The following is a 26,413-nucleotide window of genomic DNA, read 5'->3' as shown; positions in this document are numbered from 1 at the left end:
CTGGGTGGGGAGGAGGGCACGAGGGGGTGAGGGGCAGGGGGACGTCCGTGTGCAGCAGCCACTCAGGCCCTGCCAACGCCTGGCCCTGGCCCCAGCCCTTCACCCTCGACACCTCACTTACTCTCTGTTCCGAGAACACTGACCCACTGCGCACTCTGGGCCCAGCCCTGCCGTTCTGCTAATGGCATCTCATTTCCTCATTCACACATGTTCTCATTTATTTTCTCAAGCCTGTTTATACATACAGAGGTTCAGACATCTGACCCACATTATGAAGAACCCACTGTGTGTTGGGCACTGTACTCGGCCCTCAGGGTCCAGCTGTGGACGAAATGAGGTCCCTGGACTTGTGGGGCTGAACCAACACCCTATTTCAGCAGTTCTAAGACCAACCTGTTTTCATACAGTATTGTCCCTGATGTGTTTTATTTTATTTTTTTAAGATTTTATTTATTTATTTTTGGAGAGGGAAAGGGAGATAGAAAGAGAGGAAAAGAAACATCAATGTGTGGTTGCCTCTGAAGTGCCCCCTACTGGAGACCTGGTCCACAACCCAAGCATGTGCCCTGACTGGGAATCCAACTGGCAACCCTTCCGTTCGCAGCCTGGTGCTCAATCCACTGAGCCACACCAGCCAGGTCTGATGTATTTTAAAATCAATGGCATGGTCATGTTTAACAGACAGCATTTAAAAATCTTCTTAATGGTACGTAAAATTGCAGAACGTTTTATCATGGGCGTCCCAGGTGCGACTCTGTAAGATACCATTGACTGAGTGTTCACTCGGAGCCAGGCACCCCTCAGCGCCCCAGTGCATTCACTCAGCTGATCCCTGCACCCCGAGGGAGCCACCGTCATTTATGGACAGACAGACTGACACAGGCAGCGTCAGGGCCACGACCCTGGTCACCCTGGCCAGGCTGTCCCCAGTGTCCCCTAACCACTCTGCTCCCTGACTTTTCAGAGAACAGTCTAATTGGGAACATGGACAATAAAGAGATCGCCCGGTCTAAAATCTGATGCCCACACTAGGAAGAACAGCAAAGCCCCACTAGGAAAGCAAGAGTGAGGAAGAAGGGGAAGGCTGCTTGGATCAGGGGGACAAGGTGGGCCTCGAAAGGGGAGACAGGCAGGCCCTGGAGTGAATGGCGGGGGTGGAGGGGGGGAGTATGAACAAGAGAGCCCTAAGCGAGCCATGTGACACCTGGAGGAAGACAGCCCACGGCAGGGCAGCTGCAGGTGCAAAGGCCCTGAGGCCAGTGCAAGCTGCAATGCCTGAGAGAGACAGGCGTTGCCACTGCTCCACAGCCCTAAATGCCACCCACTCCCTGGTTCTGGTCTGGCGTGCCCGCGCTACACCTGCGTACCTCCAAGTCGCACCCTTCCCCTGGGCCCTTGGGGTGGCTGGGGGAGGCCTTACCCGAATCTACCACAAAGCGGATCCCATCGATGGTGACTGAGGTTTCAGCGATGTTGGTGGAGAGGATGCATTTCCGGACTCCAGCGGGGGCCACATCAAACACCTGGGGGAAAGTAAGGAGGTGAGATCCGGTGGAGGGGGGGATGGTAAACTCAGCCCTTGTCAGCCCTTGTGTCCTGGGACCTCCTGGACATCCCCTGGGGGTCTCACACCCATAGAGCTAAACTAGCTCAGTGCCTCCCCCCAGACCCTTCTCCCTTCAAGTCTCCGCCTCAGAGATGGCTCATCATTCTGGACCAGACCCTGCTCTATGGATCTGGATCTCACGCCCTGCTCCCCAAACCCACTGCCCCTGCCCCAGTCCAGGCCCCTCCCTTCCCTCCAGATGCTGCTCCATTTCCCTCCTTGGTCTCCAGCCTCTAGACTGACTCCCTGCAGGGCACCCTTCACACGCAGCAGAGGGACCTGCTAAAGCTCAGACCGGCACTGCCCCTGCCTTGCTCAGAGCCCTCCCAGGGCCCCCCAGTGGGCTTGGGACAAGGCCCAGGCACTGCAGTCTAACCCTGCACACCTCTCCAGGACCATCTCTCCAGGCTTTCCCTTCATAATTTGGACCCCAGCCACCCTGCATGGCGCTTCCCAGCTGCCCCGTCTTTCTCTCATCCCAGGCCCTTTGCATAAGCCCTTCTCTTGGACCCAAGAGACAGTCAAGCCTGCTGGCTTGGGGGTCAGCAACACGGCCTGGGGATCAAACACAGCGACACAACCTCACCCGGTGGGTCCACAGCTGCTGTCCCATTGTGACAGCAGAGTCACTGTGACAGAGATATGTAGCCCGCAGAACCTACAAATACGGACTCCCCAGCCTGTCACATAAAGTTGCCAACCTCTAGTTAAGAGCGTGCCCCCCGGAGAGGCCCACACTGAGAGGAAGACAGGCCTCCAGCCCCCCAAGGGGGTGAGGAGCCCCCAGCCCCAGCTGACTGCATCCTCAGGAGAGACCCTGAGCCAGAAACCCCCAGCTAAGCCCCTCCCAAACTCCTGATCTGCAGAAACTACGTGAGTGATGAGTGCTCATTGTCCTAAGCTGCTCAGTTTGAGATGATCTGTCGCACAGCAATAACTAATACAGTGACCCAAAGGCTTCTCCCCCAGACCCCCGCCATTCCAGCCACGTGGTCTCTTCACCTTTCCCCACACCCCACCCATCGCTTCCAGCTTCCAGCCTCTACCCCTTTGCACAAGCTGGTCCCCTGTGCCTGGACTGCCTTCCTCCTCCTTGTCCTACCCCAAACCCTCATGGTCCTTCACAGCTAAGCTCAACGCCTCCCACCTCACCAGGGAGCTCACCCTGGCATGAAGCCCCCACCCAAATAACATAAGCAGCCCCAATGCAGCCCCCTCCACCCCTGCCCTCTCCCCTGGCACCACCCTGCAGGGCTGCACGCCACACCTTGTCCTGGTCGGCCACCGAGAGGGCGCTGTGCAGCGGTAGCACCACCCAGCGCTGGGTGTGGCTGGCGTAGGTCTGGGCGGCCTCGAGCACGGCGCTGATCTCCGCCATGCCGCTGAGGAAGACGAGGAGGTCGCCCCGCTCCTCAGGTGGGTACTTATTGTCAATGGCCTCGAGCACCCTCAGGAAGGGCCGCGGGTCCAGCTTCTCCGACTTGGACACAGTCGGCTCCGCCTCAATCGGCTGGTACACGACCTGCGAGGGGACAGCCACGGCGTGAGTGCCCCAGTCACTCCAGCTCAGATCAGTGGGGAGGGGAGGCCACAGCCTGGCAGAGAAGACCGATCGGGCAGGCGGCCGGCAGCACGCTCAGCCAGGTGAGCAGGACGTGAGCAAAGCACAAAGGATTCAGGTAACTGGGAGGCTTCCGGGCGCTGGCAAGGCCCGACGTCTCTTCGTCTGGGTGCTGGCTGCACACAGGTGTTTAACTGGTGGGAATTAATCGAGCTGTTCACATGATGTGTGCTTTCGTGTTTGCAGTTTAACTTCAACAACAGAATTTTAAGGGGTGCAGCCAGGATTAAAACCGTAGAAATCCCTTCTCAGAAAGTACCCTCACTCTCCCTAAAAAAAAAAAAAAAAAAAAAAGACTTTATTTACTTTTAGAGAGAGGGCAAGAAAGAGAGGAAGAGAGGGTGAGAAACATCAATGTGTGGTTGCCTCTCACGCACTCCCTACTGGGGACCTGGCCTGAAACCCAGGCATGTGCCCTGACTGGGAATCAAACCAGCCACCTTTCGGTTTGCAGGTTGGCGCTCAATCCACTGAGCCACACCAGCCAGGGCTGTTTTTTTCCTTTTCTTTTCTTTTAACGGCTGCTTAGAAGAAAGCTGATGGGCACTGAGACCTGGAAACCACAAGGGACAGTGTAGTTTCCTGGTGCTGGGAACTTGACAGCTATTACCAATTCTTGGCCCAAAGGCACAAGAGGAAGGACTGGTCGGTCCCTGATACCATAAAGGACAGACCTGTGAGGACAGCGCCACCTGGAAAGGAGCTGTGACTTCGGCTGAGGGATACAGCCTACCTGAGGCCTCAAGGGAGGGAGCTGACTCCGCTTTTTTAAAAAATCCTCCCCTGAAGACAGTTTTTCATTGCTGGTTTTTTTTTTAAGAAAGAGAGGGAGGAAGAGAGAAAAATATTGATACAAAAAAGAAGCATCGATTGGTTGTGTCCCATATGCTCCTGGACCTAGAATCATACGTGCCTAGACCAGGGATCGAACCCACAACCTAGGTATGTGCTGTGACCGGGAGTTGAACCTGCAACCTTTTGGTTATAAGACGACACTCCAACCAGCTGAGCCACCTGGCCAGAGCAGGGTACTGACTGTGTTCCCCACTGGCCAACAGGAAGCCAAAGGGCAGAGGGTCCACTGGTGCTGTCCCCACAGGCCCACCGCCCAGGGAAGACAGGAAGGTGAGAGGCGGAAAAGGAGATCTGGAAGAGCAATGCGGAAGCTTTCTGGAACAGGGCCTGCCTGTCTGCGAGCAGGATTCAAATCCCAGCTCTGCCACTTGTGAGTCATCCCAGGAACCAGCGAGGTCTCGTCTCTGAGCGTCACTTCTACCTCCACAGTAGTGCTCTGTGGCACCGCACTACCGAGGCTGTGGCATGGGGCTCACAGGAGCCCTTGTTTGTTAACTAGGGAGCACGGAGTATACACTTGATAAATGTTAGCTGCCATCGCCACCATTAATATTATGGGCAAAAACTGCATGTAGGCTACAGCAAACAGGCTGAGAAACGGGGAAAGTTCAGGATAGAAGTTGCTGACTGCAAGTTCAGGACTAAGAGTGGGGATGCTAAAAAGAACCTCTGCCTAGCTTTGGGTAGAGCAAATTGTGAGAGGACCTGAAAAAAGAAAAGATTTTTCATGAACATCAAACTCCCTTTCTTTCACCTAAAAGGCCTGCCTCTTGATTTCAGCTTCTTCAGCAACAGTTGCGCCTCAGGTGGAGGTGAATGAAATGTAATGAAGCGTGGTGGCGTCAGGCCTGCCCCCAGGACTGTGGTGAGAATAGGATGACACTGGGTGTGACGAGTCACATGAAAGACCCACAGTGGTCCCCATAAAGTCTGCTCGTCTTCCCCAGCACAATCACCTAGAGAGAGAGAGAGAGAGATTTTCCAGCCTCCCTTGCAGCTAGGTGGGGCTCGGAGATGAGAATGGAAGCAACTGCACAGTCACGTCCAACGTCAAAACAAACCGGACTTTCCCTGGACTTTGGCTCCTTCCCTCTTCCCTTAAACCCTGACCATACAGAGCAGGACGCCTGGGACAGTGCTTCTTACCAGGTGCAGTGCTGCCGCCCAGTGGACACTTGGCCACAGCTGGAGACATATTCGGTTATTGCACCTGGGGGAGAGGCTGCTATTGTCATCTAGTGGGTGGAAGCCAGGAACACTGCTAATGATGCCACAACACACGGGGCAATCGCCCAGCACAAAATGTCAACACCGCGGGGTCTGAGACACCCTGCCCCACGAGATGGGGGAGCAACGAGAAAGAGCAAGCCTGGGTCCCTGAATGACCACATGGAACTGAGTTCCCATCAACCTGGACCAGATGGACTGTTCAAATGTGAGCCTTGCCCTGGCTGGGGTGGCTCAGTGGACTGAGTGCTGGTCTGCAAACCAAAGGGTTGTCAGTTCAATCCCCAGTCAGAGCCGAGTCCCCAGTCGAGGGCACACAAGAGGCAACCACACATTGATGTTTCTTCTCTTCCTCTTTCTCTCTCCCTTCCCCTCTGTCTAAAAATAAATAAATAAAACCTTTAAAAAATATGGAGCCTTGACATTTTTAGGTCTCCTCTAATCAGCACTTAGCGCTCTTCCCAGCACATGTAAAAATGCTCAGAAATGGCAGCCTTAGAAAAGACAGAGCGAGAACAACCTTAACTGAAGGGATGGGAAGTGGAGCATCAGAGGACGTGTCCAGGTCTGGCCAGAGCCCAGTGGGAGGACTGGGGACAGGGTGGGGGAGCACTGACCGTGATGGGGAAGAGCCTCCCGGGCACCTGCACCACGGGGGCATTGCCGAAGTAGCTGGAGAAGAGCGAGATGTTGATGGTGGCGGACATGAGGATGACCTTGAGGTCAGGCCGCTCGGGCAGCAGGCGCCGGAGGACGCCCAGGAGGAAGTCGTTGTGGAGGTGGCGCTCGTGCACTTCATCCACGATCAGGACCTGGTACTGGGGCAGGCTGGGCTCCCGCTGGATCTGCCTCAGGAGCAGCCCCACCGTCAGGAACACGACCTTGGTGGCCGCCGAGCGCGTGCTCTCAAAGCGGATCTGGTAGCCGACCTGGGGTGGGGGTGGGAGGACGGTGGTCAGCAGAGGACGCTGGGCCCGGGCACCAGCCCCTCGCCCTGCCCAAAATGAAATCTGAGCAAACACCTCCGCATCAGACTCCGGGGTCCAACACGCTTGGGTGTGAATCCCACCTCTGCTGCTCCGGGCCGCTGACTTTGGGCAAGCAGTTCCATCATCCCCCGGAGACGCACTTTTCTCTCCTGTGAGGATTATGTGTGCTGATGCGCGTAAATTATTTGGCGCAGAGCCCGACACTAGTTAATTATAATACTAATAAGCAGCCTTTCTTGGAGGCCTGACTGTGTGCACCAACAGTTGTAAATGCTTTATGTACGTCGACCCGTTGCGTTTGCACAACCGCCACGGCGTGGAAGGCTTCGTCTTATCTCACATCGCAGGTGCGAGAACTAAGGGCATCAACCGGGGGCAACAGCTGACGCGCGGCACCTCACATGGCACACATTGGTTTTGGGCGAATTATACTGCTGAACGTAAGAGTTATTAGGAAAAAAACATAGAACATCTTCATGACCTTAAAGTAGGCAAAGATTTCTTCAGCAGCCCAAAGGGTGCCAATCACAAAGACAATGACAGGCTGGGTTACATTTGAATGAAAAGACTCTGTCGTCAAAGGGCGCCATTCAGAAAGTAAAAGGCAAATCATACAGTAGGGAGAGTGAAATGGGGAAATTTAAGTAGTTAACATTACGTAATTTTTTAAAAATATGTATTTATTGACTGTAAAACTTATTTGAATAATTATATTGGTAGGCTAGTCAAACACCTTTATTAAAATGTATTTTCAAGAATAAAATTTTTTCTTTAAGATAAAAAGAAATCACAAAGTAGGAAGTAATATTTGCTACACATAAATGCTACCGAGAGGACTCTTACCCAGAACCAATACAGGCCTGTAAATCAAGAACAAAAAGACGGACAATGCAAAAGACAAACGGGAAAAAGGCTTGAGGAGACACGTCACAAAACAGGCTCTCCAAACAGCCAATAAATACGCAAAGAGGTGCTCAACGCCCTTAGTCACCAGGGAAATGCAAATGAAAACCCGCGCCGCAAATTAGAATGTGGTGCCACTCCACAGCCACCAGAAAAGCTAACGTGGGGAAGATGAACCGCAGCAAGTACTGGTGACGCTGTCGGACACACTGTCCATAGGAGGTCACACTGGTACGACCACGCTGCAAAGCGGTTTGGCAGGGTCCCTCTCCTAGATAGACACCCAACAAAAAGAATCACCAAGAGTCCCCAACAGGCATGTACGTTATAAAATGCTCCAGGCTGGTGTAGCTCAGTGGGTTGAGCACAGGCCTGTGAGCCAAAGTGTCACCGGGTTGATTCCCAGTCAGGGCACATGCCTGGGTTTCAGGCCAGGTCCCCAGTAGGGGGCGCGTGAGAGGCAACCACACAGTGATGTTTCTCTCCTTCTCTCTGTCCCTTCCCCTCTCTAAGAATAAATAAATAAAATCTTTTTAAAAAATAAAATAAAATAAAATGCTGACCATGGCACCATTCACAAGAGCCCCAAACTGGAAAGCCCCCAAATTCCCATCAGCAGTTGAAGGGATAAATATCTGTGGCCATCACACATGACCCCACGGTGCTCACCTCCATGCAATATACTGAGGATGAGCCTCACACAACTGACACCAAGCGACAGAGGGGGGGCAGGCGCAAAGGAGAATATACTTTTTCATTCCACTTAGGAACAGTAAGAAGTAAAAATAATCTGTGCTAATCTATCATTAAGTCCCGTGTGATGATAACCTATCACCACACGACCATCTGTCACTAAGAAGAGTGCTGACCCTGGGGGCCTCAAAGTAGCAACGGGAAAGGATTTCTGGGGTGCCAGTGAGCTTGATGTTTTTAAAGGTTTTATTTATTTACTTTTAGAGAGAGGGGAGAGGGGGAGAGAGGGAGGGAGAGAAACATCGATCGGTGGTCCCTCGAGTGCAAGCTGACCAGGGACCAAACTTGCAACCTCGTCCTGCGCTCTGACCGGGAAGGGAGTCGAACCGGAGACCTTCACCTTTGCGGGATGACGCCCAGCCAACTGAGCCACACACGGCCGGGCAAGTGAGTCTGATTCTTTCTTTAAAACAGGCTGCGTGCTAATTACACAAATATACTGAACTTGTGAAAATTCACAGAGCTGTATACTGATGGTACAGGCCTTCCACTGGGTTGGGAGTATTGTAACTTGAGTAACAACAATTTTTAAGTGGGAGAAGCAGGATGAGACCTCATTCCTTTTTATGGCTGTCTAGAAAAAAGATTGATGAAATTTTAGGACATTTCCACTTTTTTTTCCTGTTCAAGCGCTATACAGGCAAACCCCAGAGATGTGCCGGGGTCCCATCCACACCACCCCAATAAAGTGAGTATTGCAATAATGCGAACTGTAATCTTTCTGCTGGTGGAGGGACTTGCCTTCAATTTTGAAAAAAAAAAAAAGTGACATCTGCCAAGCGCAGTGAAAGGAGGTCTGCCTGTAGTGGGTGATGTTAGCGCCTGTATCACGTGGACCATATCCAGGCCAATCAGTAGATAAACTTCCAGAAAAATCAGTGCTGGGTCAAAGGGTAAGTGCTTTTGTACCTTTTATGGATACTGCCAAGGGCAAGCCATTCATTCCCCAAGGTCACGCGGAAGAAACTGGAATCCCGTTCGCCCCCACTCACCTGTGAGCCGTACTGACTGAGGCTCTCCAGGCCGACGCGCTTGGCCAGTGAGATGCAGGCAATTCGCCGGGGCTGGGTGCACGCCACGTGACTGAAGCCAGCAGCCAGCAGGTACTGGGGCACCTGAGTGGACTTGCCACAGCCCGTGTCACCTGCCACCACCACCACCTGATGCTCCTTCAGTGTCTTCAGGATGCGCTGCCCGTACTGGGCGATGGGAAGCGCCGCCCGCTCACGCTGCAGTTTGGCCAGCCGCCCAAACGCCTGCTTCTGGCCAAAGTCCAGGTAGTGCAGCAGGGCTCGGCGGAACTCGGACACCCTCTCTGGGGGCAGGCGCCTGCCCAGCCCCCGAGAGCCCCTGGTGTCAGAGCTGAGGACAGACAGGTTGATGCGGTAACGTGGGTCGTAAGTGCGAGGGAGGTCGGCCAGTGCAGGGATGCTGTGCTTGGGCTGCCCAGGGTCTTTCTCCTCCTTCCTGGTGGTCTTGAGATGCTGGAATCTCTGTAAGCGTTCAAAGAAGGTCCAGAACTTCTGGCATTCCTCAGAACCCCGGCGGATGTAATCCTCATCTTGGAAGAAGGCATCCTCGAAGAGACTCCGGGTCTCTGGACAATTCCAGTCCCACTTCTCTGGGGCCTCCTCCCCACTCGGAGACCGGGGTCGGTCCCGGTGGCGTCGGTCCTCCCTTGATTTGGGAGGAGGCATGCTGGAGCTAATCACAACGCTGTCACAAAAGCGGCCTCAATTCAGACCAGGACCAAATGTTCTCATCCATTCCCCGCCTCCCGCAGGGAGGGACAGGTGCCTAGAATAAGGGACCACTTTCTCTTCAGAGAGCTCAGTTTCCTCCTCATGGATGACACAGGCCCACTGCAGGTGATGGCAGAGTGACTGGCCAGGGGCCTGGGTCAAGCTGGTGTCACAGAGGGCTCCTCACTGCTCCTGCAGCAACCTCTGGGGTGGACACAGATTCGCCCTGGTTTCCAGGCCCTGACGGTTTGGGGGAAGAGAACAGAAGACACTTGCTTTTAGAAAGTTACTGAAAGCCCGCTGGACACAAGCACTGGACTAGAAGGGATAGTGATGAGTACAACAACCCTGAGCCCCTGCAGGTGGCCACGGCCACGTGCAGGAGACAGACATGTCACCAACTCTGACAATCCAGTGATTGGGGCTGTGCTAAAGCAGGCCCTGGGGGCTGCAGGAGACTTCCCTGGCCACAAACACGTGAGAGGTGTAGTGTAACAAAGAATAAGGCTGCTCAGGCCAATGTGGCTCAGTCGATTGGAGCGTCGTCCTGTACACCAAAAGGTTGTGGGCTCAGTTCCTGGTCACAGCACATACCTAGGTTTGATTCACAGGCAACTGATAGATGTTTCTCTCCCATATTGATGTTTCTCTCTCTCCCTTCCTCTATCTTTAAAATCAATTTAGAAGAAGCATATCTCCAGGTGGATTAAAATAATAATAATTAAAAAAATAATAAGGGAAGGGTTCCTAATCTGGGGTCTGCTGAGCTTCAGAACACCTGGGAGCCCTGTAAAATTAAGCGCACCATTTTGTAAGTGTTGCGTTACAGATGTGTTGTTTTTGCCCGGCTGGTACATCCCTGCCTTCCTTTTCTGGTTAACAGGACACCCCTTCCTGTGCAGAGCTGCCCTTTCTGCATTCCACATGGTTCCAATGGCCTTGAACTCAGAGAACTTTTATTGGTTGGGCGACTGACAAAGGCCTGGACAGTCATGGTTCCCTACTCCCCCTTTAACCAGTGATTGGTTTGGGAGATAGACACGTGACCCAAGAAGGGCCAATCAGGGTCTTTCTCTGGAATTTCCACTAGGATACTAGGAAAGAAAAGCTCTCATTTCATCTACTGTGACTGGGCAGGGTTGATTAAACCTGAAGCTGTTTGTATTTAGCTCTTCAACATGAGTCTTTTCCTAGATTTTTATCCTTGAAAAGACTGTCTTTGGGCACAAAGAGGTACCCACAAGGCACACACTGGGCTACTGTAAGGACAGAAGTAAAAGGAGGTGAGAAGCTCTGCAACATCATTTAGTCCTTGGGGCCGTTTCCTCCTAGCCTCCACCTCCGAGCTACACAAGAAATGTCTTTTTGCTTGGAGCTCGGTTTCTGATTCTCGGTGCCAAAGTCCCGGCTAATAAAGAGCATACCCTCGTATGTGCGATTTACTGGAGGGATTTGTATCACCTGGATTCTTAAAGGGGTTTATGATCTTAAAAGGGTTCAGAGCCTTCCATGGTAGAGGCTCTGGATTCAGGCAGAGCCGGGTTTGACCCTCAGCTTCACGGTTTACAAGCTGTGTGCCTATCAGCAAATTACCTCCTTTGAGGATGTTTGCTTCTAGTAAATGGGGTAAATACCTACCTCAAAACATACATGGCGATATTTATCACCTAACCTGGTACACGGAACCTAAATAGTCACTAATACTCCAAGTTCAGTGCTTTCTCCCAACGACTAACAGAGGGAAAACAGCGAGAACCAGGGGCATAAAACGTGGGAGAAATTCCACTCAAAAGGCCACAATTCGCCTCGATAATGGCATCAGCAACGCGTTCACCCATGCTGCCTTCAGTCTCTCAATGGCCATCAAGGGACAGGGCTGAGATTTGACCTCCGCGGTCTCAGGGGGAATTCAGGCCAACCCTGGGAGTTCTGAGAGCCAGGCACGGCTTTCAATTGAGGAACTTGTGAATGGCAGAGCTGTTTCCCACAGAAGCAGTGGCCTGTGGGGAGCGCGCCTCACCTCTTGCTAAACATCTGTACTAGGCGATGCCAGAGCAGCTTCAAATCCCTATTCTGGGAAGGAAGAGGAGGAAAGGGCCGTGAAGGACTCCTGTGATACGTGACCCGTGCTTCTCAGAAAGAAATGGGAGAGCCTTCCCTCAGGCTTTAAACTGCCTGTGGGCCCAACTGAGAGCATCCCCAAGGCTCTCGGGAGTCACTCTTCAGCTACCTTTTACACTTTCTGGATCTACTGGTTTCTCTGTCACCGTGCCTCTAACCACCTCTTGGTTTCTTGCCTAGGCTCATGGCTTTTAGAGGTTTTCTTTGTATTCCCGTTTCTCTCCTCTCTGGTATTCCGTCCTCCGGTCTCAGTGTCTCATCTTCTCCAGCCCATCCCGCTCACCACCCACGTCTCTCTTCCCTTCCTCCGTCTCTGGCCCCATCTCCCTTCATTTATCTGATTCTCCCCCAGTTTGTATTTTTCGGTCTGATTTTTTCCCCTTCCAAGTCCAACTGCTTTTTTCTATTTGACAACCTCTTATTATTCCTCCTGAGTACTCCAGTTGACGTTCTCATTTTGTTTGGATTTGGGGGGGGGATTATTTTTGTCTCTCTCCAATTCTCCTTTTCCATCACTCTCTTCCTCCACCATGAGTCTCTCCCTCTCACCCCATTTCTCCATCTAATATCTTCACTCACTATTGTCTGAAGATCAAATAATAGCTGCCCTGCTCAGGTGGCTCAGTTGGTTGGAGCATCATCCCTTACACCAAAAGGCTGGGGGTTCGATCCCGGGTCAGGGCACACACCTAAATTGCAGGTTCAATCTGTGGTTGGCACACATTTGAGAGGCAACCAGTTAAATGGGTTTTTCTCCCCATCTTTCTCTCTCTTTCTAAAATCAATAAATATATCCTCAGATGAGGATTTTTTAAAAAGACTAAAAATAGCTAACATTTACTTGGTGCTTATTCATGTATCAGGTCCTATTCTAAATCGCTATGCATTGATATAAATGCATATACATATATACATACACTCTTCACACAACCTTGAAAAGGTGCTATTATGTTACTGAACCACAGAGAGAATAAAGGAAAAGTGGCAAATCTAGGGATTCAGGCTTCCCTTACTCCTCCTCTTTCTCTGTTTCTCCACGTGATTCTTCACTGCCTGGCTTTATCCCTCCATTTTTAAATTTCACACTGTCTTTTCAGTCCCATTGACTCTGTCACTCCCCCAGCTGCAGGGTCTCCAATGCTCCATACTCAGGATTACTCCCTGTACCTGTCTTTATCTCCCATTTCCCATCCATCTCGCCCCATTCTCATCTCCTCCCCGTAACTTTCCCTCAATCCCGCTCACGTCAGCTTTCGTCGGGTTCTCCCTATTTCACTGCCCGCGTCTTTCTCTATGTCTAGTGGTCTCTCCTCAAGATTCAGTCTCTCGTGCCTCCATTTAAAGTGTCCTCTCGGCCTATTCCTGTTCGCTAGTTTCCACTATGGTCTTCCCCTCCATCTCCCAAGTTCCCGGTGCGATCACATTTCTCTCGTAGGCTCCGTGAGCCTCTCAGTGGCACCCATCACGTTCTTGCCCTCGATCTGTCTAGTTTTCAGCTTCCCTCCTCCCTGAACCTCCCCGTCTCAGTTTCTCGCACCTTTTCGTGCCTCCCCTTCTTTCCGTCTAGGCCTCTCAGCCCCTCAGGATCTCCGTCTCTACCCCCTCTTCCCGGACCCTCGGCCTCCTCCAATACGCCTCCTCATCTCGGGATCTCCCTCCAACCCGACTCCAGCCGCCACGACCACGGACCCACGCAGCCGCCCCGCCCCCTCACCTCCAACACCAAGGCGAAAACTTGAACTTCCGGTCTCAGCGCCCCCCCCCCCTCACCCGCCGAAACTCGCCCTGCTCATGCGCACGCCATCCCACTCTGCGCCTGCGCACGCTCCTGCCCGGCCTTGCGTCAGGCAGAGCCGGGGTTGGCGCAGCGTCCTCTAGGGGCCAGTGGAGGCGCTGCGGTGGAGACTCGCTCTGAGACCCGCCCCCTTAACAGCCTCTTGCACCCTGGGATCGCCGGGACCCTCGGATTTTAACCCAAGGAGGGAGGTTGAGGGACCCCACCCAAGATTTATTCATTGTAATTATTAATGCATAATTACCTTATCAATTCACGAATAAGCCAACTCAACTCCCCAGCTCCCTGAAGCCAGGGGCATTTCTGCCTTGGAGGTCCTGTGTTCTCCAGCGTCTGTTGCAGGGATCAGAGTCGGTGTTTGTTGAATGAATAACTGAACGAGAAGAGTGAGTCCTCGTTCGTCCTACACATTCCAGTCCTGTAGGACTACATGCCACGTGCCAGACGGAGCCTCAGTTTCCAGATTTATAAAATGATAAGACCTACTTTTTAAGATTGTTGGGAAAACAGACTAATAACTATACATGAGGTAGTTAAACTTATTTTTCGCTACTGCACACATAGATGCTCGTTAAGTGTTAGATTTTTATTATAGGATAATATTGTGGTTCAGAAGGTAGGCACCGCCTTCGGTTCTGGAGTCAGATCTAGGCGCTGAGGCTGCTTCAGCGAACAGAGAACAGACCCCATCCTTGCACCGGTGGAGCTCGCGTTTTCGTGGGGAGACAGACATAGAGATCAAAGCAAAGACTCTGTCAGGCAGCACTGCCTTCTGTACGAGCAAAACAAAGCAGGAAAGGGATGGGGTCGTGCTATTTTACGGTGTCACAGTAAGAGATATCTAGAAAGTAGCATTTGAGCAGAGAGCTGGAAAAAGTGAGGCCGGAAACCATGAGGGTCCCAATGGGAGGGATTTCTAGGCAGAGGAAACCGCAAATGCAAAAAGTGAGATGGCAAAAACTGAGACTTGCTGGGTTCCAGGACCAGCCCGCAGGCTCGTGTGGCTGGAGGGAAGGTGGGGGGAGAGCGGGAATGACGGGGAAATAGATCCTACATCCTGGCCAGGTCTTTGGCCTCTAATAGGTGTGAGCTGAAAGCCCTGGGAGGAATGTGAGCAGAGGAGGAACATGAGACGTGATCTGACTTTGATTTTATCAGAACCCCCTGGCTCCTCCCTTGGGAGCAGACCAAAGGGAACCAAGATGAGAACAGGGGACCAGCGGGGAGGCTGCTGGGCTAGGGGAGAGATTGGGGTGGAGGCACAAGGATGGTGGCAGGGAAGATGGAGAGAAGTGGTAGGGTTCTGAAGATATTTTAAGGCAGAGCCTGGAGGGATTGGCTGACAGATTGGCCATGGAGTGTGAGAGAAAGTGAGGCATGGAGGATGACCCCAAAGGTTTTGGCCTGAGGGCCTGGAGATAGGAGGTTGCCATCAGCTGAGATCGGGGAGATGCAGGAAGGAGGCCGAGAAAGAAAAAAAACTAGAGACTCCATTTTCATCATATTCAGCTGCAGTTATGTATTGGACGTCAGGTTGGTTGTCAAGTGGGAAGCTGGGTGTGTTGAAATCAAACAACAGAGACCAAGCCTGCAAATTCCCTGAGCAGAAATAACTGGTTTAGTCCTACAAACAAAGCTGAATTGAGCTTCTTTTGCAAGGCTAACCTGACTTGAATCACTTCTTCCTCATGCATCCGGAAATCATGAGCAAAACCTGAACTATTTCCCAAGGTAGGTATGTGGTAACCACTGACCAATTCACTATTATTTAAGAAAATTCTGCCCTAGCTGGTGTGGCTCAGTGGACTGAGTGCCAGCCTGCAAACCAAAGGGTCACCAGTGCGACTCCCAGTCAGGGCACCTGCCTGGGTTGAGGGCCAGGCCCCCAATGGGGGGCATGTGAGAGGCAACCACACATTGGTGTATCTCTCCCTCTCTCCCTCCCTCCCTCCCTCCCCCTATCTCTAGAAACCATTAATTAATCAAAAAAACAAAAAATTGTGGGGATTGAGGCTGAGGGGGAAAGAGTGCTTCCTCAGGCAGTTCCTCTTAAAGGGCCCACGCACAGACTTATTTGGACTCCCTCCCTCCGAACTCCAGCTCGAGGCAGCAGTTCAAAAGGTCCCAGGGACACAAGGGGAGGAACTGAAATTGTCTGGCTTCAGGGTGAGGGCTGGAAGGGCAGCTCCCTCCCAAACAGAAGTTCTGGCAGAGGCCATTGTACATTTGCTGGGTCCTCCCCTCACGGAAAAGGAAGGTGGGTGCCATAACTGAGTCTCCATCACCTGGCTCACACAGTCTGCCCAGCCCTGGTGATTCTGAGACTCCACCCCACCCGACTCATGGGCCCACCCATGCTATTTCCAGTGGCTTTTCCATACAAATGACTTCCCTTGGCTCACGCTTTAGGCTTTCCTAAGCTCTTTCAAATGAGCGTCATCTGGACGCAGTATGCCCCGTACCGCTTACGAAGTGGCCCCAGGCCTGGCACGAGTGGCAGCCAGCCTTTGCTCACAGCCTGGCCCCTCCTGGGCACCTCCAAGCCCAGCGCAAGTAGCAGCCATCCGCAGATCAATCTACTAGATGCAGAGTTCAAAACGCTGGTTATAAGGAAGCTCAACTCAGTGAGAACTTCTACAGCATAAAGAAGGGATGTGAAAACCATAGAAAGGGACCTGACCAGTCAGAATTAAAAAAATACACTAATTGAAATGAAAAATAATTTACAGGGAATAAACAGTAGAGTAGATGAAACCGAGAATTAAATCAGCGATTCAGAATGTAACAAAGCAAAAAACACCCAATCAGAACTGCAAAAAGAAAAAAGAATTAAAAAAAAAATGAAGATAGTGTAAGGAGCCTGTGGGACAACTTCAAGCGGTCCAGCATTCGCACCATGGGGGTGCCAGAAGGAGAAGAGACAGAGCAAGAAATTGAAAACCCATTTGAAAAAATAATGACACAGTCCCAGCCAATGGGTGTCATCCTGCATACCAAAAGGTTGCCGGTTCGATTCCTGGTCAGGGCACATGCCTGGGTTGCTGGTTCGTTGTCCGGTCTGGGTGCATATGAAAGGCAACCAAGCAATGTTTCTTTGTCATATCAACATTTCTCTCCTTCTCTTTCTCCCTCCCTTCCCCTCTCTAAAAATCAAAAGTAAAATAAAATACTTGCCCTGGCTGGTGTGGCTCAATGGACTGAGTGCCAGCCTTCGAACCAAGGGGTTGCTGGTTTGATTCCCAGTCAGGACACATGCCGGGGTTGCGGGCGGGGTCCTTGGCGGGGGAGCGCACGAGAGCCAACCACACGTTGGTGTATCTCCCTCTCTTTCTCCCTCCCTTCTCCTCTCTCTAAAAATAACTAAATAAAATCTTTAAAATAAAAATAGAATTTTTTTTTTTAAAAAGGTCTGAACTGGTGAGATTCTAGAGCAGCCCTGCCTAACAGAACTTTCTATGACGATGGAAATATTCTATATCTGCTCTGCCCAAGATGGTCACCACCAGCCACATGTAGCTACTGAGCACTTGATCTCTGGCTACTGCCACCGAGGACTAAGTTTTTCATTTTAATTAATTGAATTAATTTGAACTTGACTAGCCAAGCTAGTGGTGACCAGACTGGGCCGCACGGATCCGCGGAGTTTTCCAGGCGGTGGCAGCAGCTTGAGAAAAAGCCCAGAGGGTCTGTATTAGTTTCCCATGGCTGCTGTAACAAGTTACCACAATCTTACTGACTTCAAACAACACACATTTATTCAATTTGAATTTGGGAGGTCAGAAGTCTGGCGTCAAGGCATTGCCGAGTCTGTGTTCCTTCGGGGGCTTTGGAGGCAATGCATGTCCCTGCCTCTCCCAGCTTCCGGGGGCTGCCGGCATTCCTTGGCCCCTGGCCCCTCCCTCACGTCCCTCTGACATCTACTTCCACTGACACATCTCTCGCTACTGACCCTGACCCCCCCGTCTCCCTCTAAGGAAGACCTTTGTGGTGACACTGGGCCAGGATTATGTCCCCATCTCAACATCCTGAGTGTGATCGCATCTGCAAAGTGCCTTTTGTCCTGTGAGGCCACATGTTTGCGAGTGCAGGGACTAGGACGTGGACATCTTTGGGGGCCGTTACTCGGGCTGCTGCAGGGTCCCAGCACCTAGAGTATAAGCGAGTCCCCGGTGGAGAGAGGTCTTCAGTACCCAGAGCTCGGATGTGGCCTTTCCTTCAAGACTGATCCGGAACCTGCCACCTTCTCACCAGCTGTGCTGTGCCACCCTCATTGAAGTCACCAGCCCCTCTGGCACCTCACCGCCCTCTCCTCTCCACCGTAGTCAGTCTCTGCCAGCACCCAGAGGGGTCCTGTTAAAATCTAAGTCAAATCAGGGCACTTCTCTGCTCAGAATAGGGTTGCCTGATTTTTAGAAAACAAAATATAGAGAGATACATAGATCAATTTGAATCTCAGATCCACAAGTAATTTTTTAGTATAAAGATGTGTCAAATATTGCAGGGGCCATACTCATGCTAAAAAATCTTTGTCATGGTTATGGTGTCTCTGAAGTTCAAAGTTAATTGGGCACTTTGTATTTCATCTGGTCTCAGTAGCTCAGGACACTTCCATGGATCCCCAAACACCTTGCTATGAGCTAGAAGGCTTTCCAAGTTTGTCCCCCCCCCCCCATCTCTCTCGCTGCATCACACACCACTCTCCCTCCTGCTCTCTCTGCTCCACCCACACTGGCCTCTTCACGTTCTGCCTCAGAGCCTTTGCCTGAAATGCTCTTCTCCAGATTTAAACATGCCTCGTCTCTCCCTTCTTTGGATCTTGGCTCAAATATCACTTTACCCCAGGGGCACATTCCCTATTTCTTTATTTCTCTGGTTATTGTCTGTCTCCCTCTACAAGAATGTCAGCTTCCTGAGGGCTGGGATTTGTGTCTGTTTTGGTCACTGCTACATCCCAGTGCCTAAAATAGGTCTTTGCACATAGCAGGTACATAATGAATGTTTGTTGAGTGAATAACAGAATAAATGACGATACCATGGAGCCCCTGGATCTCCCTGTGCCTGAGGCCACTTTTGTGACATGGGATGGGAGGATGCAAACCGGTCTCCCTCTAGCCTACACCTCCATCTCCGAGACCAGGTCCTGGCTGGTGGACTTCCTGCTGACCATGCTCTCATCCTTGCTCCATGAGTCCTTCAGGGCCCAGCGACACGAGGCTGGCAATGACTGGAAAAGCTGAGCCCTCCCGAAATACAGGAAGAGCACAGGATTGAGGCAGCTGTGAGCAAGAGCAAGGCCCACGACCAGGGGCTCAGCCCGCAGGGCCCGGGCCAGGAGCGTGGAGTGCGGGGCAGCCGCGGTGAGTACCAGCCCCAGAATGTGGTAGGGGGCCCAGCAGACAAAAAAGCCCACCACCACGGCCGTGCCCAGTGGCCAGCGGCGCGGGGCCGCATGGCACAGGAGGGCACTGTGGCAGCTGGCCACCACCACCAGCGGCCCCAGGAAGCCGAAAGTAAACCGGGCGGCGGTCACGGTGATCTCAGCCGTGGCTGAGCCGCCGTAGTCCACCACACACTCCAGCCGAGGAGGGAAGAACTCCTGGTGCAGGCGGTGGTGGATGGCCGAGGGCACGGTCAACAGCAAGGCCAAGGACCAGGCCACCCCACAGGCTACCTGCACCCGGCACGCCCTCTGGGCCACAGCCCAGCTGGTGGGCCTGAGGGCCAGCAGGCAGAGGTCCGCGCTGAGAGCAGCCAGGAGCAGGACACCGGTGTACATGGACAGCAGGATGACAGAGGGCAGGGCCCGGCAGCCCACTGCCCCGTAGGGCCATTGGCCTTCATTAGCGAGGGGCACCGACAGGACCGGGAGGGACAGACAGCAGAGCAGGTCTGCCACGGCCAGGTGGAGGAACCAGGTGGCACCCACCCTCTGGCGGGCCTCCTTCCAAGTCACCCAGGCCAGCGTGGCATTGCCCGGCACCCCGACCAGGAAGACCGCAGTATACAGCATGAGGGAGGCCACGCGGAGCGGCTCCACGGAGACACAGGAGCCGTCATAGCAGTCCACGGGGAAATCCAAAATATCGCCATAGTGCCCGTACTCGTAGATGAGGGAAGTGTTCTCCATCCCGGCCGCCCGCCAACACCTGGACAGGAGGCAAAAGCCAGGAAACCTCAGCGATGAAAACTGTTGGACCCTTGGAATCCTCAGTGCAGAAACCCCAGCCCCTCAGTATTTTAGAAACTGGGGCCCCGGCTGGTGGGGCTCAGTGGATTTGAGCACTAGCCTGAGAACCAAAAGGTCGCCAGTTCGAGTCCCAGTCAGGGCACATGCCTGGGTTGCGGGCCAGGTCCCCAGTTGGGAGCGTGGGAGAGGCAACCACACATTGATGTTTCTCTCCCTCTCTCTCTCTCTCCATTTCCCTCTCTCTGAAAATAAATAAATATTTTTTAAAAGAAAGAAACTGGGATATAACAACATTAGTGTTCGAATATTGGAATTCTAGAAATACCATTGGCCCTAGCTCGTTGGCATCTTGGAATTCTAGAACATTCCATCCTAGAACCCCAGTTAGAATATTGGAATTCTAGAATGTGAGTGTCAGAACACCAGCTGGGATCATTCCGGAATTCTAACACCTGACAGTGTTAGAACGCCAGCTCCGGAGCATCTCGGAATTCTGGAATATTATAATGCCAGAACATGATCGTGATTAGAGATCTCGGAATTCCACACACGAAACTGTTAGAGCCCTAGCCAATGGCCTTTGGAATTCCAGAGCAGCCCTGCCCACCCTGTGGAGCCGTCCACATTGGTGGGGGACAGGTTCTGCGTCTGGGCTGTCCACCGTGGGAGCGGCCCACCACAGGGGCGACTGAGTGCTTGAAATGGGGCCAGGGCAACTGAGAAACTAAAATTGCCATTTTTCATTGGTTGTAATTAAGTTAAATAGCTACCCATGGCTAGTGGCGACCTTACTGGACAATGAAGTTCTGGAGCTTTGACATGTTAGAGCACTCGCCTGTTAGCAACATGGAACTGTAGATTCTAACATACCGGAATCCCTGGCCAGGTGGCTCAGCTGGTTAGAGCGTCATCACAATACGCCAAGGTTGCGGGTTCAATCCCCCATTGAGGCACGTACAAGAATCAACCAATAAATGCATAAGTAAGAGGAGCAACAAACTGACATTTCTCTTTCTTCCGCTCTAAGAACCTTAATATCCATCAAGAGAAGGAAGGTTTGATATGTATTCGCAGCAAAAGTATATGACTTGGTTCTTTCTTAAAATTTTCATTTATTTCTTTCTAGAGGGGGCAAGGGAGGTAGAAAGAGAGGGGAAGAAACACTGATCAGTTGCTTCTCCCAAGCACCCAGCTGGGGACCTGGCCAGCAACCCAGGCATGTGCCCTGACCGGGGACCAAACTGGCGACCTTTAGGTTTGCAGCCCGGTGCTCAACCCACTGAGCCACACCAGCCAGGCCTTACTTGGTTCTTTTGAATCTTGGTGCAATGGAAACAAAACTCTGTAGCAATTTTCTCATCTTTTTTATTTTAAAAAAATATTTTATTTATTTTTAGAGAGAGGGGAAGGGAAGGAGAAAGAGAGGGAGAGAAATATCAATGTATAGTTGCCTCTCACACCCCCCCTACTGGGGACCTGGCCCACAACCCAGGTATGTGCCCTACTGGGAATCGAGCCAACAACCCTTTCGTTCACAGGCCAGCACTCCATCCACTGAGCTACACCAGCCAGGGCAATTTTCTCATCCTTTTCAAAATATACATGCGATCACAGTAAAACATGCAGACAGCAAAGCACACACCTCACACAGGTGCACTCGCTGGGTTTCTCCAGCTGAACACACCCAGGTCACTGGCAACCAGGTCGAGAAACAAAACATTCCTAGCACCCTCCCAAAGCAACTTTTAAAAGTAATGGTAGCATTAGGTAAACAGGAAAAATAAAATGTTGAATCCCCCACAATGTATTCCTTCATTCTACACAGCTCCTGACCTTCTCCTCTGCAGTCACTGGACCCACAGCAGGGGACAAGACAGACCAAAACCCCTTTCCCTGGGAGCAGCCACCCTAGGGGGAGGAGCCAGACAGTAAAGAAATACATAAGCAAACACCCAGCACTTCCAATGCTACGGCAAAAGGCGGGGAGGGTGTGGAATCCCACAGGGACTTTTTAATTTGCTATGTTGGAATTATAAATGAGTCATCAGAAAGCACTTCTCTGACAAGGTAGCATTTGAGCAAGGCCATAAAGGAGATCAGGGAGGGAGCCGTAGGGGGATTTGGGGGAAGAGTTCCAGGCAGAGGGAACAGCCAGTGCAAAGGCCCTGAGGTAGGAGTGTGATGGCCATGTTCAAGGAACTTCGAGAACATCAGTGTGGCTGCAGTGGAGTAGACGAGGCGGTTGTGGGAGGTAAGAACAGAGAGATATGAAAGGCCACGTGGGACACTGAGGACTTTATCTTTTATTCCGTGTGAGATGGGAGGGATGGGAGGGTACTGAGCAGAGGAGCAACATGAGGGATCACAGCAATAACTATTGTTGTTGGTGTGATTATTAATATATTTTTATCCTCACCCAAGGACATCCTTTTTTTTTCATTGCTTTTAGAGAGGGGGAAGGGAGAGAGGCAGAGATAGAGAGAGAGACATCAATGTGAGAGAGAAACATCGAGAAGCTGCCTTCCTGTACGCGCCCTGACTGGGGAATAAAACCCACAACGGGAGTATGTGCCCCGACCGGGAACCGAACCTGTAAACTTTGGTGTACGGGAGGATGCTCCAACCAACCGAGCCACATAGGCAAGGGCTGATTATGAATATTATTATCAGAATCCATCATTTATGGAGCATTTCGTGTTACTTGCTGGGCATTGCTCCAAACACCCTTAAGGATCATATTATTTAACCCTTATAACAACCCCCTGATTCCAACACCATTGTTATACCCACTCTGCAGATGAGGAAAGTGAGGCACAGAGAAGTTAAGTAACTTACCTAAAATCGCTCAGCTACGCAAGTAACAGAGCTGAGTTTCGAACTATGTTAGCCTTAGGTAAACCTCCGGGCCCTAGAATATGATCATCCAAAACTCTTAGATCCGGGAGACAGTGAGGCCAGGGGCACTGAGCCCACCCAGGTTCTGTGACTCGGTTTCAGTTTAGCTTGTCTTTCTCTTGGTTTCCTTGTCTGAGAGCTGAGAGGCACCCAGGTGAACCTACCTCACCAGTTTTGGAGGGACTTGGCACAAAGCTAGAGCTCAGGGAGCGGTAGATTCGTCAGAACTGCCCAACCCCGAGGCTCTCCGCGGACTCCAGGGGCGGGCGGGCCCGCCCAGAGCTCCAGCCAGGGTAGCTGCGCAACAGGAAAGGCAGAGGGGAAGTTGGCGCAATCGTCCCTGCCCCCTGCCTTAGGTGGATTCGAAGCTAAGTAGCCCGTGAGAGGCCAAGCCCCTTTGTGTGTATCTGTCTGAAGGCTGGCACTCCGTTTTCATATTATTTTATTTATTTATTTATTTATCTATTTATTTATATTTAATGTCTTGACTTGAGAGAGAGAGAGAGAACCATCCATTTGTTGCTCCAATTACGCACTCATTGGTTGTTTCTTGTAGACGCCCTGACCGGGGATTGGACCTGCAAATGGGGCATTGGGACGATGCTAAATCCGAGTACCCAGCCAGAGCTCTTTTCATATTATTTTTATCACTAGAGTGAAACTGTGTGGGGGTTTTAAAAACTCAAACCCTGCCGTGTGGCTCTGTGGATTGAGTGGCACCCTGCGAACCACAAGGTCACGGTTCGATTCCCAGTCAGGGCACGTGCCTGGGTGGCCGGCCAGGTCCTCAGTTGGGGGCATGTGAGCGGCAGCCTATGGATCCAATGCTTCATCAACGTTTCTCTCCCTTGTGGTGAGCGTTCGTCATCCATCAGAGTCTGTCACCACTGTCTGCTCTCTGGCCGTGTCCTCTCTCCCCACCCTAAGGCTTTGCCCCACTTTCCCCAGATCTCGGCAATTAAAATCGAGGAGATTACCTGCATGGGAGCGATTCAGGCAGTCTCTGGATGTTATTTCCCTTTTAATATCTCAAACGGAAATGGGACCTTTCAACACCCACCCTGCCTTCCCTTCATGTCGTCCGCCTCCTGTGTCTTAGGTCTGTTTCCCTCTCTGCACACGCATCACCCCCTGCCTTCACGCTGGCTTCAAAATGGGTCCTCCGTTGGGACGTGTCCTGCTTACTCACCAGCCTCAGACTAAAGGTCACTTAATGATCATCGATGAGCAGCATTATTATTTTCTACGATAAATTCTATTTGCAAAACATACCGACCATAACTACCACGATCAGTATTTTATAATAATTCAGAGAATAGATGGCACGTACCGACCGCCTATTATGTACCAGGTCACACCCTCAGAACGACCCTCTAATAAGTGCCCACTGTTATCGCCCTGTCCCAGAAGGGCAGGGTGTGACTGTCATCCCCATTTCCCAGAGCCTCAGCTCTGCCCTGCTGTGCTGGGCATCGGGCACACAGCAGGTGCGTGGTTGACATTTGGCGAGTAAAAGAACGGAGAGGGAAACTGAGGCACAGAGAAGCCAAGGGGTCACTTAGATTTCTATCTGATCCTCATGGAGAGAGAGCACCGGGTGTCTGTCTATCAGCTGGTCTGGCTGGAGCCGCTGCTCTGGGAACCCGTGTGGCACAAGCCACCAAAGCGGAACACACGACAGAGACCAAAACACACGCCCTGGGACGTGGACAGCAGCCCGAGGCGGGAAAGCATCCGGTGCTCACCCACGGGAGGGTGGATAAACACACCTCGGGCTATGCAGGCAATGGAATACTGTGTGAACGAAAGTGGAAGGGTGTCCCGTGGAGGGGAGAGAGCCAGACACACAGGAGAATGGACTGGATGGTCCCATTCACATAAAGTTCAAAAAAGGGTAGGAGAGCCCTGACCACTGTGGCTGAGTGGGTCGGGCATCATCCCGCAAAGCGAAGGTCACGGGTTCAATTCCCCAGCAGGGCACATGCCTGGGTTGTGGGTGTGGTCCCGGATGGGGGCATGTATGAGGCAACCGATCGATGTTTCTCACTCACGTTGATGTTCTTCTCCCTCACTTTCTCCCTTCCTTCCCCTTTCTCTAAAAAATAAAATAAAATCTTTTTTTTTTTAATGAGCAAGAGAATTCTATGTGGGCAGGGATAGTGACGGGGGTAGGGACCACAGGGGACGCTGGGACTGGGCTCCTGCTATTTCTTGACCCCGGGTGCCAGCTCCCTGGGGACACACAGAGCTGCCAGTACCGACATGCATGCCTTTCTGTGTGTGACACAGGAAAAGAAAGTTAAAGGACCCTTCTTAAGTTGAAGGGCTGGTTCACAGGCCGAGGGACCGTTTGGTGGCTTTTCCAGCTGGTGCAGGTTTGAGACTGACTGTTCCCTGGACCCCTGAGTGTGCCGCTCCGGTTGGGTCCTTTGCCACACTCTTCTACTGGGCTGCCCAAGTCTATCCAAGGGATTGGGGTTCTCCTGTGCATTCCAGTGTGGTAGTGATTAAGATTCCATTCCTCAAATTCAAGTTCTGATGCCCAGATTCTAAAAAGAATCTGTCTTCTAGGCAGAGGTTGTGAAATACCACCCCCACTTCCTCCTTTTCTCCTTCCCTTCATCCTTACCGTCTCTTGCAAGAGGGTGTCCAACTTGGCCAAAGGGTCACTTGGGAGCAGGATCTGGACCCACAGCCAGGACCCTGGAGGTCTGGGGTCTCCCTGGAGCGTCTGGCACCTGTGGCTTCCTAGGAGTGTGTCCCTTTGGCCAGGACTCCTACGGTAAATCTTCAGAACTGGGAAAAACGGGAGTGTCCTCTCCCCACTCCCACGGTGTGTTTGTCCTGTATGACTCACGCGTCCCAAAATTACCGGGCAGCAGATGAGGTCAGAGAGGGCTGGGTGGCTGGAGAGTGGACAGTGTCCTCAACCCCAGTCTGTGTCACCAGCTTCCTGGAAGCCAGGCCTGCATCTCTGAGGCTTGGAGGTCTTGGCTGTTCCCACAGGGCCCTCCGAGGTCTTCCGCACCAACCGCCCACCACCTGCTACCCCTGCTCCCAGCCTCCAAGTTCATGCCCAGCCCTTCCTATCTGCCCTGCACAGAGCCCCGAGGACACATAAATATTTGTCTTTCCTCTCTTGCTCTGAGAGATAGTTCAGGGCCCTGTCTGTCAGGCAGGGTAGATAGCAAACCAAGGCAGGGAAGGGGTGGAAGATGTGTCTCGCCCACGAATTCAGAAGTCTTGGGCCTGGGCCAGTAAGATGGCCATGTGTTCCGACGTCACGGACACACCACGATAGCACAGCAGGAGGGGAGCCCTTGAAATGCTGTGTGTATCGTTCCCACTAGCTGGGGAAGAAAACCTTCGACACTGTGCATTCACCCCAAAGTCTGGAGCGGGGAAGAGGAGGGGTAACCTAGAAGCTGGCTGCAAGCATAAGACCCCTAAAGCCCCAATAATGGGGCACTCACGCTAGTCAGGTGCCTGCTTGCAGCTTTGAGCTCAAATGTGCTTCATAAAGAAACTTGCTATCTCATTGCCATGCTACATGTTATCTCTTGCCTGAATTCTTCTGTGAGCAAGGCAAAAACTGAGGAGGGGGAGCCCCCTAACTCGGGTCTCCCCAGTAACAATATCCTCCACAAAAAAAATCCAAGACTGCCAATGACACAGCCCAAGGCCTCAGAGCCAGACAGAGTACAAATAAGCCCTGTCTC

General features: G+C 52.0%; 2 protein-coding genes across 6 annotated transcripts in view; both read right to left on the bottom strand.

Annotated features, from left to right (window-relative positions):
* The window catches only part of DHX34 (DExH-box helicase 34), a 30,236-nt gene extending 16,617 nt beyond the window's left edge, over window positions 1–13,619 (bottom strand). The window contains exons 1-5 of one of the 3 annotated variants that reach the window (XM_053915550.2): window positions 13,532–13,619; window positions 8,947–9,936; window positions 5,927–6,238; window positions 2,874–3,128; window positions 1,421–1,523 (exon numbers count right to left, since the gene is read on the bottom strand). In XM_053915550.2, coding sequence (XP_053771525.1) covers window positions 1,421–1,523; window positions 2,874–3,128; window positions 5,927–6,238; window positions 8,947–9,651 — 1,375 coding nt within the window. In that variant the 5' untranslated portion in view covers window positions 9,652–9,936; window positions 13,532–13,619. Of the gene's footprint in view, window positions 1–1,420; window positions 1,524–2,873; window positions 3,129–5,926; window positions 6,239–8,946; window positions 9,937–11,716; window positions 11,758–13,354; window positions 13,501–13,531 lie in introns of those variants that run through there. The other 2 variants (XM_024569510.4, XM_045202934.3) reach the window with 2 other exon arrangements.
* Window positions 13,620–17,228: 3,609 nt separating this feature from the next.
* On the bottom strand, window positions 17,229–25,782 carry C5AR2 (complement C5a receptor 2). 3 transcript variants are annotated; one of them, XM_045202850.2, is made up of 2 exons: window positions 25,324–25,782; window positions 17,229–19,758 (listed from the first exon to the last, which is right to left on the bottom strand). In XM_045202850.2, the coding sequence occupies exon 2, from the start codon at window positions 19,737–19,739 to the stop codon at window positions 18,726–18,728; it is 1,014 nt and encodes a 337-aa protein (XP_045058785.2). In that variant the 5' UTR covers window positions 19,740–19,758; window positions 25,324–25,782; the 3' UTR covers window positions 17,229–18,725. The 3 variants fall into 3 exon arrangements, with proteins under 3 accessions (XP_045058785.2, XP_045058787.2, XP_045058786.2); XM_045202852.2 differs by lacking the exon at window positions 25,324–25,782 and adding an exon at window positions 22,859–22,943; XM_045202851.2 differs by lacking the exon at window positions 25,324–25,782 and adding an exon at window positions 22,635–22,852.
* Between the last annotated feature and the right edge of the window lie 631 nt (window positions 25,783–26,413).

Source organism: Desmodus rotundus, chromosome 12, assembly GCF_022682495.2.
Source record: "Desmodus rotundus isolate HL8 chromosome 12, HLdesRot8A.1, whole genome shotgun sequence".
NCBI lineage: Eukaryota > Metazoa > Chordata > Mammalia > Chiroptera > Phyllostomidae > Desmodus > Desmodus rotundus.
This window is presented reverse-complemented; position numbering and strand designations above follow the sequence as displayed.

Bases quoted from the DNA above. Each gene is read 5' to 3' on its own strand.
- C5AR2 (XM_045202850.2), bottom strand. From the start codon at position 19,739: ATGGAGAACACTTCCCTCATCTACGAGTACGGGCACTATGGCGATATT.